The sequence below is a fragment of the Mauremys mutica genome, chromosome 1, assembly GCF_020497125.1.
Source record: "Mauremys mutica isolate MM-2020 ecotype Southern chromosome 1, ASM2049712v1, whole genome shotgun sequence".
Taxonomy (NCBI): Eukaryota; Metazoa; Chordata; order Testudines; family Geoemydidae; genus Mauremys; species Mauremys mutica.
The window spans coordinates 31,724,356-31,739,298 of NC_059072.1; the positions used below are offsets into that span (position 1 = coordinate 31,724,356).

General features: G+C 41.1%; 1 protein-coding gene across 1 annotated transcript in view; it reads right to left on the reverse strand.

Moving 5' to 3' along the window:
• The window catches only part of CELSR1 (cadherin EGF LAG seven-pass G-type receptor 1), a 280,607-nt gene that overhangs the window by 99,148 nt on the left and 166,516 nt on the right, over positions 1 to 14,943 (reverse strand). The window contains exon 5 of the mRNA XM_044984920.1: positions 10,002 to 10,090. Coding sequence (XP_044840855.1) covers positions 10,002 to 10,090 — 89 coding nt within the window. The remainder of the gene's footprint in view (positions 1 to 10,001; positions 10,091 to 14,943) is intronic.

Below are 14,943 nucleotides of genomic sequence, written 5' to 3' on the forward strand. Positions count from 1 at the left end.
AATTAACCAGGTTTCACTTCCTTGATATATAGTGTCATAATCCTACCACGTCTCTAGATGTCAAAAAATTCTTCCAGGTAGAACAGGGTAGGTAACACTTGAAGTCATAATGTAAAATATGCAAAATTAAAAGACCCCCCCCCCCAAAAAAAGTTTTAAGACCTTCTTTATGCAATATAAAGTTACAAAAGGGAAATTAAAACATGTTTTAAAATAATGCTGTTTACACTGCAGGTCACATTTAAACTCAACAGCACACCTCCCATTGACTTTAATGGTAGCGGGATCACGACCCCTGCAGATAAACAATTTGCACATGTGCACCAGTTGAATCGGTGAAGATGAAATGAAAAATTTCAAATACATTAATTCTCACCCTCCTTTCCCACCCCAAAATCAGCAAACATTTATTACTGCAAGAAACATGTCTGGCAGGTAAACAGATATCTTGTTAATGGGGAGCTGATGAGACTTTTAATATGAGACTGAAACTGAAGCAAAGTCTTGAAACAGCTCTGGATCACCTTCACTGGCTCAAAGCTCCTAGTTCTTTTCCCCCAGTGTTTTTTATCCAGGAAATTCAATTCAGAATCACCATTGCCGCCACTAAGACATCTATCTACCTGCCTTAGGCATTTAAATTGAAATCAAGAAGGCTGACAACTGATGCCAAAGGAGCGGGAGGGAGAGAATCATTTTCATCAGTACATGTTATTAAAACCTTATTCCTGCCTCTCCACCTCTGATAATTGTCATCTTTGCTACTGTGATGTTTTTGCATAAACACACGTTAGTGTTTGTAGGAGAATGCTGAACATTTGAGCAAGTGCAGAGCTGCTGTGATGTTTCCTACTGAACACTGCTGCACGTTGCCCAAGTCTGAAATGGAATTACACTGCCCAGTGCTCACTGGCATTAAGCACCATTGGGAAGTAGTAAGATTAACATGCTACAGTTTAAAGGGTGGTTATGCTCTTTATTTCCCTTATTCGCACTTTGTAAAAGAGTGAGGTCAAGGTTGATCATTGCCCCATGTGGCGTAAATTGAAGGATAATATCCATGTGTGTGAAAGAGGGTGGGGGAAGATGAAAACAGGGACACAAAACAGCATAAGCCCTGCCTTCAATTATGAAGTCTGAGAAGAAGCCCCTAAGGTTTCCTAATGGCAGAAGCAGAGGCTTGGCAGGAGCAGACAGCCACCAGCCTGGAGAGGGGAGGGGAAAAGGCGTCGGGGATCCACCCTGCAGTAGAGGGGACAAGCAGGACAAACTCCACCCCCAAGTACTCCTCAGGGAAAGAGAGTAAGTGGCCCCTTAGAGAAAGTAGTAAGGAGGCCATGTACCCCTGCACCTAGTGAGCACAGGGGCTACACCCCAGGAGCACAGATCCCCCCCAAGGGGGTAGGGAGGGATGAGCTAGTGGTGGCCCAGGGCCACAATCACACTTCGCTTTCCCTACTAGCCCACACAACGGGTTGACTGTACATTGGGGGAGAAGCCTGCACAATCCACATTGATGGTGCAGCTTCCACGCACCCCAGCCTGCTGTGGAGTGAAAAGAGGGATTGTGCCTCCTGAGCCACCCTGCAGATAAATGATCCATTTTCTTAAGCATACAATCTGGCCCTTCGGCACTGGGGGGCTCTTACACTAACACCCCACCACTACATGCTCCCTGTAGTACAACTGGCTGCACATTTACTTTCCTTAGAGGAATCAGTACTATGTGCAAAGCTGGGGTAGAGACTGACCTCTTGCTTCTGTATTTAAAACATCTGTCTCTTCTCAGAGGTAAAGCAACTGATGAGGAGGTCACTTTCTGACTAAGGCTGTTGGAGAGGGTGCGTTTTCACACCCTGCTGCAGCGCTGCAAATTTGTAAGTGTAGCCAAGCCCTAACACTCTGTTAATAATGTTTAACAAGCAAACCCTTTCTGAATTCATTTTAAACAAACACCTGGGGGGTCATTTCGACGCTTACCTCATTCGTACCCAACATCACCTTCATTCAGCTGCAGAAATAAATCTAAACTTATAGCTCACGAGCTACCCACACCCAGGGCCGGATTAAGACCTTTAGAGGCCCTAAGCACTGAAAAGATTATGGTGCACCCCCCATATATAATTCAAAATAAAAACAATACTATACCGTAAACTCATTCCTCAAAGTGTGTAAGTGGTCTGCTAATGATTGACAGAGGTTTGCACACGTTTTCAAATCCAATTCTTTTTCTTGGAGAGCTTGACTTGTGTGGTAAGGAGGAGGGAGTGATAGCTCAGTGGTTTGAGCATTGGCCTGCTAAACCCAGGGTTGTGAGTTCAATCCTTGAGGGGGCCACTTAGGGGTCTGGGGCAAAAATCAGTACTTGGTCCTGCTAGTGAAGGCAGGGGGCTGGACTTAATGACCTTTCAAGGTCCCTTCCAGTTCTAGGAGATTGGTATATCCCCAATCATTACATTACAAAAGTGTTGGAAAATTTCAGTCAACATGAATACAAACTCTAGTTCTTGCATCTTGTTTGCAATGTTTTCTGCCTCTCATATAGTTTCTCCCTTTTGTGATTGGTCTTCAGCTATACTTTCTAATGCATCCACAATCTTTGAGCAGGACTCCAGAATTGCACTTCTTGCCACTGCATGTGCCACCCAGCGAGTATTAGAAAGAGATTTCAACACATGATCATTGCCCAAATATGTTTTAAGAACTGCCCATCAGTGTGTTGAGGCAGAGAAAAATGTATAAAGTAACTGGACTGTTGAGAAAAACCTTACTGCCACCAGACAACAATCAACAGCACTGCGGCCAACAAGATTGAGAGAGTGTGCAGCACATGGTATGAATATGGCATATTTGTTCTGTTCTAAAAGCTTCTTCTGCATTCCTTGATAACGCCCTGACATGTTGGCACCATTGTCATAAGATTGACATCTGCACTTTGAGAAATCTATTTTGCAAACTTGGCACAGATAATGCAGTACTTGATTTGCCATTTCTTCGCCAGTGTGGCTTTTCAAATTGAGGAATGTTATAAATCGTTCAACTGGTTTTCCATCTGTGGGAGACACATATCTTAGTAAAATACTCAATTGATCAATATGTGAAAGATCAGGTGTAGATTTGACAGATAAACTGAAGAACCCAGCAGTACTTATTTCATCCACAATAGCTGAACGAACTTTGTCACTCATTAGACCAGTGAGTTCATCACATTGTCTTGGATAAGTATGATGGGTTACCTTTGCCAGCATTCCCATATTTTGAGATATGGCCTGCTAAAAATGGGTCAAACTGAGCCACCAGCTCCAACCATCCCAATAAATTTCCATTCTGCAATGATCCAAATGTGTCATTTGATCCCCGGAAAGGCAGACCACGTTCAGCTGATGTTTGAATAACAGCTATAACACGCTGCAAGACATGTTGCCAGTATTCACGCTCCCCTTTAATTTGTTCTTCCGATTTTTGTGTCAATCCAAAGCCCTGTCTTCGATTTAAATATGTCAACGTTGAATCTCTGTGAGTAGTGCTATTTTCATGTTGTTCAATTAAAACAGTATTCCGCCAGTCACTAAATCCGGGCAGCAAACCGGGATGTTGAAGGTTTATATGCAAAAAGTTTGCAAACAGAACAGTACACAGACCCTGTTGATGGTGAATACAGCAGCCAATCCCAAGTGTATTTCTCACTATTCGCTTTTATGCCAAAAAATATTTTTTGTGGACAGTATTTTGTTTGTTTGCCCTTGGTAAAAGTCCGACATAATTTCTCAAATGGCCCAGTGTGGTGTTGACAGTCATTTGGTTCGCGATCTATCCAGTAAGCTACAGCATCAGTACTGAAATCAACCCACATACCAGGATCTTTTCTCCTGTTATTTACAGCACGCGCAGGTTCAGTCTCTGACACAGCCACAACTTCTAGAACAATGTCTGTTTTACCACCAGGAGTAGGATGATCAGTCACAGTCTCTGATTTCCTCGCATTATTTTAATCTACGTTAGTAGGACGCCCCCCTGGTTGAGGTGGGGATAAGTAATAAAAAGAGAACAGAAAAACGGGGGAAGAGTGTGTAGTGGAGTGTAAGGAAGTCTAACAAAGTTCTGATTTTTCCCATGATGACTACTTGGATGCTTTTTCTGAAATATCACATTTTAAAAATAATAATTTTTTTTGGTGCCCCCTGCTTTGCTGGTGCCCTAAGCATGTGCTTAGTCTGCCTATTGGGTAATCCAGCCCTGCCCACACCACTGGCCTGTCTTGGAAGAGTTGAGACTTGCAGGCTTGTATTTTAAACAACCAACTGTCAAACAACTAGGAACCTCCTACGAGAGCCCACACACTCTGAAATCAGCTGTTCATGGAATCCAGATTTCAGGAACACTCAAAGTGCCACTGGCTACCTTACAAATTTCACAAACTGCTTGCACTTTGTTCAAAGCTAATGATTCCAAGATAAGATCGGTTCATTCATTTGCATAAAATATAAACTGACTGACGGTTAAAATGTGTCTTCCAAGACAGCCTATAGTCTGGTTAAATGCTACTTTCCTTACTCACTGGGGCCTTCCTGACATCCCTCTGCACATGGAAGTCTCACTGAAGTCAATGGGAGTTTTGCATAGATATCACAACCCTCGCAGCAGCAATAGCTGCATTGGACCCAATTAGAATCAAGGCCTGTTTGTGCTAGGTGCTGTACAAACACAGAAAGCCAGGCACCCTGTCCTGAAGAGCTACAATCTCATTGAAAACTAGACATTTTGAAGGGGCGGGGGTAACAAATGAAAGGAAAGAAAGTTAAGTTTAACCATGATGAGAATACACAGTCACACAGATCTGCTAGGGGCACATCTCCAACGGTTTGAGTTATTTGTTTGTGGGAGCACCTACAGTGTGTTAGGCATTTTCCAGGTGTACAAAAGGCGACAGTTCCTGTCCCAAGGAGCTTGCAGCCTAAAGACAGACTGTCTACCTGTCTGAGGACAGAGAACAACCAAAGAGCTTTTCTGTACACATCAGTAAGATACACTATAGGCAGCAGGGCATTCGTGAGTTTTAAGAGGGATTTTAAGAGTGGAAAGGCTTGGGCCTTGTGAGTGAATTCAGGGAGCTTAAAACATGCAAAGGGGTAGTGCATTACAAGGCACAGAGGTGATGGTTCAGGACACTGACAAATGGATGGACCAGACTGAAGTACATGGGGGGGGAAACAAATGAGGTTATGGGGGGACATGAAGCTCAACAAGAGAGAATAAGTAGGGTGGGACAGATTTATATTAAGCCATTTAATTTTTTTAAACTATAAAATCCAGATCCATTAATAAAATAGACACCAGGAGTTCCCAGTGGCCATCTATCATTTATTATCAGCTGCAAGTTTCCCATAAACATCCTGGTAGATTTCAGAAGAGGAGGGGTTTGAAAGAGGACAGGGTAGAAGCTACACCGACTAGCTCAGAGAGGGAGCTCCAGGTGCACGGACCAGCACTGAAGAAAGTGCACAGAGGTGTCTGGGAGAAGCAGACAATACGGAGGCTGATATTGTTGGCAGAGCAGACAGGGAAGGGGCAACTCAGCAAGATCCAAGAGCAAATAAATAGGGAGGGGCAAAGTTGTGAAGGGCCTTAAAGATGAGCACAAGACACTGGAGTCTGATGCAGTGAAGGGGGAGCCTGTCAAGGGATTCAGTGAGGGGGATGATGGCCCATATGACAGGCAAAGAAGATTATCTACGTAGCTGTGTTTTGGTCTTGAGCTGGGAGGTGGTGTGTGTGTTTGAGAAGCCAGAGAGCAGGAGGCTGCAGTGGTCAAGATGGTAGATGAAGAGGTGCTGGATGAGGGCTTGTGCTGTGTGGCTGGAGAAAAGGCGGGATTTTTGGAAATGGTGCAAGGCTGAAAAATGAACACTGTCCTGTGAACAATATGGAGTTATCTTCCCCTTCAAACCTGCGTGTGTGGGTAATTTAAATGCAGCCATACGTTTTAGGCATTCTGTTATTCAAACATGTCTGAGTTATATCAAGTTTAGACATAACATCCTATTTATCTTGGCATAACACAAATCCCTAAATTATCTGCCTTAGCAAACTCCTCACAGGGACTTTTTATCTTCAAACCTTGCTAAAACATAAGCCTGCCAAGGAATTGCCTTACAAATAAATATCACTAGAAGCAAAGACCTAACCATCCCCTCAGTTACACCAGGGTGGCCTCAAGAGGGGGGCCCAGGAGAAGACAGGGCCATGGCTCTATCTTGCCAGCAGCCAGTCCTACCCAGCCAGCAGGACTGGCTGCTGAGGAGCATGCTGCAGCATCCTTGAGAGATGGTGCAAGGTCTGCACTCCCCTGGAGGGGCACTCTAGGAGCCTGAACTACAGTTTGCATTATTTGTTAAGTACGACCTATGCAACTAACTTTGAGACCTGAGTGTGACTTCTCCTCCCCAACCCCAATGCTAGAGATTCCCCAAATAAATTGCTGAAGATACCAAAGCTTGATTTACCACAGTACGATGGCATCAGCTTTTTACGTTAAAAGGCAGAGGTATGGCAACACCCATTTTTTTCATGTTCTCTCTGTGTGTGTATATATATCTTCCTACTGTATTTTCCACTGCATGTATCCGATGAAGTGGGTTTTAGCCCACGAAAGCTTATGCCCAAATAAATTTGTTACTCTCTAAGGTGCCACAAGTACTCCTTGTTCTTTCTGTGGCAGTGAGATTCCGTGCCTGGAATCAGTGGAAAGAAAGGAAGTGATTATTCAGAGCGCCTACGACAAAAATACAGCATTAAGGTGATTAAAAGCAATATCATACCTTTAAATCAATAGTATGAGACAGAGAAGATATCTACTGTTAACTACCCCACTGGGTTGTTTACAAAAGATGAGAAGGGACGATTGGCTGAAAAGTGAAATTAAGAGTGAAATAATTTTTTGATTCCTTCTACCCTTGCCCATAAAAACTCAACAATCCTTCCTCACTGCACCACTTTATCACATTAGACTGTTGAGCTCTATTGTTCTCTTAAGTCCTTATTGTATTCAGAACTTATTGAAAGGAAACTTAGCATTTATTGCATTCTTCAGTGCTTGATTTTACTCTTAAAGTTTCACTCCTTTTTTCCAGGCCACCCCTTTCTATAAAAGTGTGGGCCAATGCCCAGTGCTGACCTCTCTTAATGAAAACATAGTTTTAGATTCACTGTGCGAGCTTAGCGCCCTGCCCCCCCGCTGGCCCTCTCATTTCACTTCTTGCTTGCAGACAAAAGCCCTGCTCAGGTTGACTCCTATATCATTCACTGGGGGCAGGGCCAGCCTGAAGAGATTGCAACTTCTTTTAATGTTGACAGCCCTGAGAAGACCAGAGAAGGGGGGAAAGGCCCAACTTTGGTCCCTTGCCCATCCCAAAAAATAAGCTGCTGCATTTTTAAGAAAAGACCTGGAGAGGAAGGGGAATAACTACCCTCTAGGGAACAGCATCAGGGAAAAAGGGAAGGAACACCTGTGTGGCCCCTTCTACCCAAAGAGCTGGAACAGTCTGGGAGGTGGAAGGGGTGGGCCCATACACACACTGGAAGGCTCAAAACTGAGCATCTGTGACCCCCAAGAATCTCCTCCAAAGAAGGTGGCAAAGCAGAGAGAGTATTTCAGGGAAGCCCAGCAGGCCAGTTACTGACCCTGATCCCGAGTGTTGAGCTCCCTGCGCTCTCCTCCTGGCATGGCAAAACTGACAGAGGCCCCTCTGTCCTCCCTCGCCAGTGAGCCTTGATCTGCTGTTGGGAGGAAGAGGGCAGCACACAGCCCCCAAGAGTCCCCTCACACTGACAGCCACTCTCAAAGCAGGGATTCGTCCACCCCAGCTCAGAGGGAGGGATACCACAGTCAGAGGCAGACAAATAAGCAAATGCTTTAAAACAGTAAAAGGTCCTTCGCTATGCTAGCAGAATAACTTACATTATTCGTTCAATAAACAGAAACAAATTCTGAAAATGAGTCAAAGGTTTATTTTTACCCACTGCATAGGATCATTTTTCCTTTTAGAGAATATGCTGGAGCTGTTTCAACTCCTTATCTTTTTGGCAGCACTTTAGAATTTTAAACTAGTAGCCATACTATGCAATCCAACCTTTCGCTGATGTAGGTTCCTTTCCCTATGCTTGCTGGCCCATGAAGAGAAATGGCTCACTATGAAATATGTTAAGGGTTTCTTTATCATTTCAGTAAATAACTCTCTTTATATTAAAGCTACTTACTGGGGGGAAAAAAGCCAAGAACATGCAAAAACAGTGTATTACAGATTACAAGAAAGACTTTCATTGTGTCCAGGGTCACATACATACAAGTTACACTTCTGTTTCTCTGTTGTACAGTGAAAATAAAGGCACATAATACAGGAATAAATGCATAATTGGATATGATTTTATTTTCTCCATAAAATATCCTTAGGCTAGAAGACACTACCTACGAATATGATGAAAATCCTAATCTTCTCAAAGTCGCACACAAATTGTGATGAAAGGACGCAGCACTGGGAAAAAGAACTTGTTGATTACATTAATCCTTCATCTTCTATTTCTCTTCTTACGTTAGTATCCTCTTTCCTTTCTAACAAGCCAACAATACTCATCTATTTCTTTATTTAATCCTTCATAATGCTATCATGTCAGACTAAAAAGCATCAAATTATTTAATTCCATTACAGATACAGAAGCTCTGATATCTGTGTCTAAACTATGACCCAATATTTAATCTCAAAGCCCTCTTTTGTTCTTTACAGAAATGACTTGTGTACCTAGATCCCTGACATAATCAAACAGCAAATTACATTTCCCATAAGCTACCCACAGAGCACATGAGCATCCTTGCACCCTTTAATTAGTTTGTTGAGTGTATGGAATAGCCTTTTTTCCATTAAATCTAATCTCTTATATCTTTGTACACAGTAAATGAAAATTATTTAGTAGGATCATCCCTGATTATTCAAAAAATACCATATCATAGCTTAACTTTCCAATTCTCTGTATACAGTATGTTGTTTCCTTTACATGAATTTTCATGGGAAAATGCACCAAAATAGAAGTACATGGCTTGCAGTGCTGCCTGCTTTTTCAGTACTTAGCTACTTAATAAATATTAATACTAGAATCTGGTAAAAAATATCAAAAGGCAATAGCAGACACTGTCAGAGGGCCCTCAAAAGGAAAGTTTACCAGTGAGGAAGCTGTGGCAGCACAAAGCAGTCACAATCTTCCTTCTACCTGTGAGTCTGAGCAACCCCAAAAGTGAGTGGTCTTGACCATGCAAAGGGCATGGACAGAGTGGTTGGGGGAATGTGGTGATTCAGTGCATCCCCTCAGCAACTGCTGGGGGTTTTAGAAGAACTGAAAACTAGAAAAGCCCAAAATAACTGGTTTTAGAGTAGCAGCTGTGTTAGTCTGTATCTGCAAAAAGAACAGCAGTACTTGTGGCACCTTAGAGACTAACAAATTTATTTCAGCATAAGCTTTCGTGGGCTACAGCTTACTTCCTCCTTTTCATGTTCTCTGTATGTATAAATATCTCCTGTCTGTGTGTTCCATTCTACGCATCCGAAGAAGTGAGCGGTAGCCCACGAAAGCTCATGCTAAAATAAATTTGTTAGTCCCTAAGGTGCCACAAGTACTCCTGTTCTTTTTCCCAAAATAACTGAACATTTTCAATTTTATTCTTCCTCAAAGGACACCCTGGACTCGAGCCTGCACTTCTATTGTGACTAGACTCCGGAAGAACATGAAGGGGAGTTTTGCCTCAGTCGGGTGAGCAGGACTAGTGCCAGGGTAAGTTAAAAATTAAAACTAAAACAGAAATCCCAGGGCAACTACACAGGCTGGGCCAGATCCTCAGGTGGTGTAAATTGGTGTTATTCCATTGAAATCAATGAAACTGTGCTGAGGACACACTAACTGGCCCATTGTCTTTACGACTTTACACACAGCGTTCTTGAAGTGTTCTACCTTACCTTGTTGTAGTACTGCACCTGAACAGAGTGCCACTGTCCATCACTGACCCCTCCTGGAACAAATGGTGCAACTGTTGTAGTGGTCTCCCCTGAAATGTTAGTTGGAACATGAGGAGAAAAAAAAAATAGTCACCATGACTGTTACTCTGATTTAGTGACCTGCTCAGCATTGTACAAAACACAAATAGAAAGACAGTCCTGCCCGAAAGACAATAGTTTACCAGCCACCCATGAAATCCAGGCCTAATACAGTATACACTAATGGTAATTTAACATGCAAGAATTTGGAGTGTGAGTCTGTGAGTTGCTGAGTACTCTCAGTTTTATTAGGTCTATTTTGGGTGCACAAACATAAAAGTGACTTCTGTAACATGTCAGTGAAACATGGGTTTTTTTGCTGCTGCAGAATGTAAAAGGAGATGTACAGGATAAACAAAGCTATTGAAAAAGTTGTCAAATGAGAACACATCAACATGAATTTTGCTGCTTTTTCTGTCATTAACAAAAGTGTGATTTCTGTTTGAAGAGTCTCTTGCTGGCTAAAAGCATATCAATGAAATTGACTTTTAATCAAGGCTGAGAAGCTGGAATCTGACAGCTCTACTGGAAGGAGTGTTACAGAAACAAAACACTTTTCTCAGAAGAATTTTTAATTTCTAACCTTGTGGTTAAGCAATATTGTTTGCAGCCACTCACTGTTTAAAATCAGGGTTGCTTTGTATATTATATTTGTAAGAGCAGAGGGTGTTAAGTCAGGTATGCAAACCAGAAGAACTAGCATGGTGATTATTCATTGCTGCTGTGAGGTAATGACAAAACAAACATTTACAGCAAAAGTACATAAGGGCCTGGCAAAGTGCTTTGGATTTTCCCCCCCTTTTTAAACACTTGGACAAAAGTTCCTGTTACAGAGGAAGAAGAGAAGAAAGAACATTAGACAAACTACCGATATAATAAGTCACAGAAAAAACAACTCCCCTCCCACAAGTTAACAAAGCTGATAGTTTCACATATTGAACATAAAGTGTGCATTCTCTTCTCCATTCTTACTAACCTTTCACTATTCTCTTCTGTGTCTATGACTATCCCTTAAATACACCCTAATTATTCAAACAGAACAAACTACAGTTTAATATCTGCTCTACATTTACCTTGAAAGGGGCCTCAATCATTGATAAGGATAATGAAAAATTATGCTAAAAGTTCATAAGCAAGCTTTTGTGAAGAAAGACACACTGATCCCTAATTATTTTATCTTGATCTCTACTTAAAATGTGTGTGTGTGTGTGTGACTGCCAATATGTCCAAAACTTGCACCTTCTTGTTAATTTGTACCCATTTATACAAAACAAACCATTATCCTTCCAAAGAGAACAGCATCTCTAAATATATTGGGCCAAATTCTGCTCTCGTTTGCCCTGGTGCAAATCCAAATGAAACTTCATTGATTTAAATGGATTCCCCGAATATACACCAACTGAATTTAGCCTATTCTCATTCATCCTCAGGCTGTCTTCCTAACAATCTGGTTCTTGTTTAGACAAGGAAAGGACAGGAAATAAAGAATAAAACAAAACTCTCAAAACAGGAGCACATTATTTCATAACACTTACCCATTAAAAAAAGTCTATCTTAAAACATGCTTTTGAGCTCAGTAGGTAATAATGAAGAAATAAAACTAGAAGCATTTAAACACAAAGTCTGCTCACAAGTACACTGGTGTAAATCAATGAAGTAAATATAAATGGATTTACACTGATGCATTTGCGAGTACCCACACTCCAAGGGAAGTTAGGCTTCGAATTCTATTGGTCTTACATTTTGTAAAATTGTATTTTAAATAAAACCCAAATTGCAGCCAGATGGGACCCAATAACATCCCTTTTAAAGTAGAAAAAAATTAAAATAGGATTATTTAATTTAGAAAATGCATATGTTATTATATGTACATATATATGAATAAATATACACACAAACATGCTAAAGGAGCACTCAAGGAAGATAAGGCTGTCACAGAGAAGAGGAATGAATTCTTTGCATCAGTCTTCACTGCAGAAGATGTGAGGGAGATTCTCACACCTGAGCCGTTCTTTTTAAGTGACAAATCTGAGGAACTGTCCCAGGTTGAGGTGGCAACAGAAGAGGTTTTGGAACAAATTGATAAATTAAATTATAACGAGTCACCAGGACCAAACGGTATTCACACAAGAATTCTGAAGGATCTCAAATATGAAATTGCAGAACTACCAAATAGTGGTATGTAACCTACTGCTTAAATCAGCCTCTGTTCCAGATGACTGGAGAAGAGATAATGTAACACTCTTTTTTTTTAATGTTCCAGAGACAATCATGGCAATTACAGACTGGCAACCCTAACTTCTGTACCAGGCAAACTGACTGAAACTAGCAAAAACAGAACTATCAGACACATAGTTGAACTTGATATGCTAGGAAAGAAGCAACATAGCTTTTGTAAAGGGAAATCATGCCTCACCAATCTACTAAAATTCTTTGAAGGGGTCAACAAACATGTGGACAAGAGTTATCCAGTGGATATAGTGTACTTGGACTTTCAAAAAGGCCTTTAATAGATCCCACACCAAAGGCTTTTAAGGAAAGTAAGCTGTCATGGGTTAAGAGAGAAGGTCCTCTCATGGATCAGTAACTGGTTACAAAATAGGGAAAAGGGTAGGAATAAATTGTCATTTTTCACAACGCAGAGAGGAAAATAGAAGATCCCCCAAGGATCTGTACTAAGACCTGTGCTGTTCAGCATATTCATAAATGATCTGGAAAAAAGGGTGAACAGTGAGGTGCCAAAATTTGCAGACGATACAAAATTATTCAAGATAGTTAAGTCCAAAGCTGACTGCAAAGAGTTACAAAAGAATCTCAAAAAACTAGGTGACTGGGCAACAAAATGGCAGATGAAATTCAAGGTTGATATGTGCAAGGTAGTGCACATTGGAAAACATAATCCCAACTATGCATACAACATGATGGGGTCTAGATTAGCTGTTACTAGTCAAGAAAGAGATCTTGGAGTCATCATGAATAGTTCTCTGAAAACATCTATTCAACGGGTAGCAGCAGTTAAAAAAGCTATCAGAATGTTAGAAACCACTGGGGAAAGGATAGCCAATAAGACAGACTATATAAATCCATGGTACACCCACACCTTGAATACTGTGTGCCTCATCTCAAAAAAGATATACTGTATTAGAATTGGAAAAGGTACAGAAAAGGGCAACAAAAATTATCAGGATTATGAAACAGCTTCCATATAAGAAGAATTAAAAGATTGAGACTCTTCAGTTTAGAAGAGAGTTGACTAAGAAGAATTATGATGGAAATCATGAATAGTGTGAAGAAAGTGAATAAGAAAGTGTTATTTTCCCCTTCACATAACACACAAACCAAGGGCCACCAGTGTTTAATTTGTGCTAGGGCTGAGCCCTGGCACCTCTAAGTTTGGCATTTCATTGCCCTGCACCTCTGGGATTGCCACATCAGTTATGAAATTAAAAAATGTCTTGAGCCCAGGCACCTCTTTCATTACAAATTAAGCACTGGGGGTCAATGAAATTAGTTGGCAGCAGCTTTTAAACAAACACAAGGAAGTAGTTCTTCACACAATGCATAGTCAACCCATGGAACTCATTGCCAGGGGATGTTGTGAAGGCCAAAAGTATAAATGGGCTCAAAAAAGAATTAAATATATTCATGGAGGATAGGGCCATCAGTAGCTATTAGCCAAGATGGTCAAGAACGTAACCCCCTACTTTGGGTGTCCCTAAATTTCTGACTGCCAGAAGCTGGGACTGGACAACAGGGGATGGATCACTAGATAATTACTCTCTTCTGTTCATTCCCTGCGAAGCATCTGGCACTGGCCACAGTTGGAAGTCAGGATACTGGGCTAGATGGACCACTGGTCTGACCCATACTATATAGCTGGCCCCATACAATATAGCTTCAGGACAAAATAAGTTCAACAAGTTCAATAAGTTCAAATAACCTTCTCTTGTACCATGGTTGTTCCTATTTTCAATACCACTTTCTTCTTCCTCTCAATAAAGAAAGTGTTTGAGACACTGTCAGATAACTGATGCTATCCAGATGAAAATCATCATCTAGCCCTTTTGTAAATCATTAGTTATCTGTCCTGTCACATTTAGCAAACCTAGAAGTAATTCCTTTCAACCAAATGTGTTAAATCTATTAATGGACTGGTACAGAGATGTAAGATTTTCATTAGAACTTGAGACAAAACCCACCGAAGCCAATGAAAAGACTCCCGATATCCTTAGTGGGCTTTTGTTCAAGCCCTTAGCTACATATTGACAGCTTCACATCTCATTTTTATTGTGGTAATGACTGATTAGTTTGGTTCTTCTAGTTCCTCAGCAGCTTCTAGTTTACTCAGCAGTTGCCATCTGGAGGAGCTGTATATATGCATCAGTGAACTTTACAGACAATAATGTTTATTGACAACAGAATAAAGAGTAATAATTTTTTTTCTTCTATCTCGCTTTTAATTTTTTCCTTTCTCTGAGGAATAATTTTTGGATAACATGTATACAGTACATTCCCTTGGTGGTGCATTATAAGATCAAACCCCCACACATTGGTGAGGAGGCCAACTTTCAGCCTAGTGATCATCTTTTATTGCAGAGTTATAAATGCCCTATGGGCTTTATAATTGGTATGCTGACAAGCCCTTATCTACATAGTGGGTGCCACCGTTATAATATAAAGCCTGCCACAAGCTGAAACATTTTACTAATCTCATCACACATTATGTCATGAGAGTTACTGACTATGCAGGATCTGCAGCTTAATGCCCCATCTAATTAAAAGAACACTAGTAGTAATATTAACTACAGCAGATGAGCACCTATGAATACGAAAGAACAATGACCCATCTTTAAATGTTTGAATG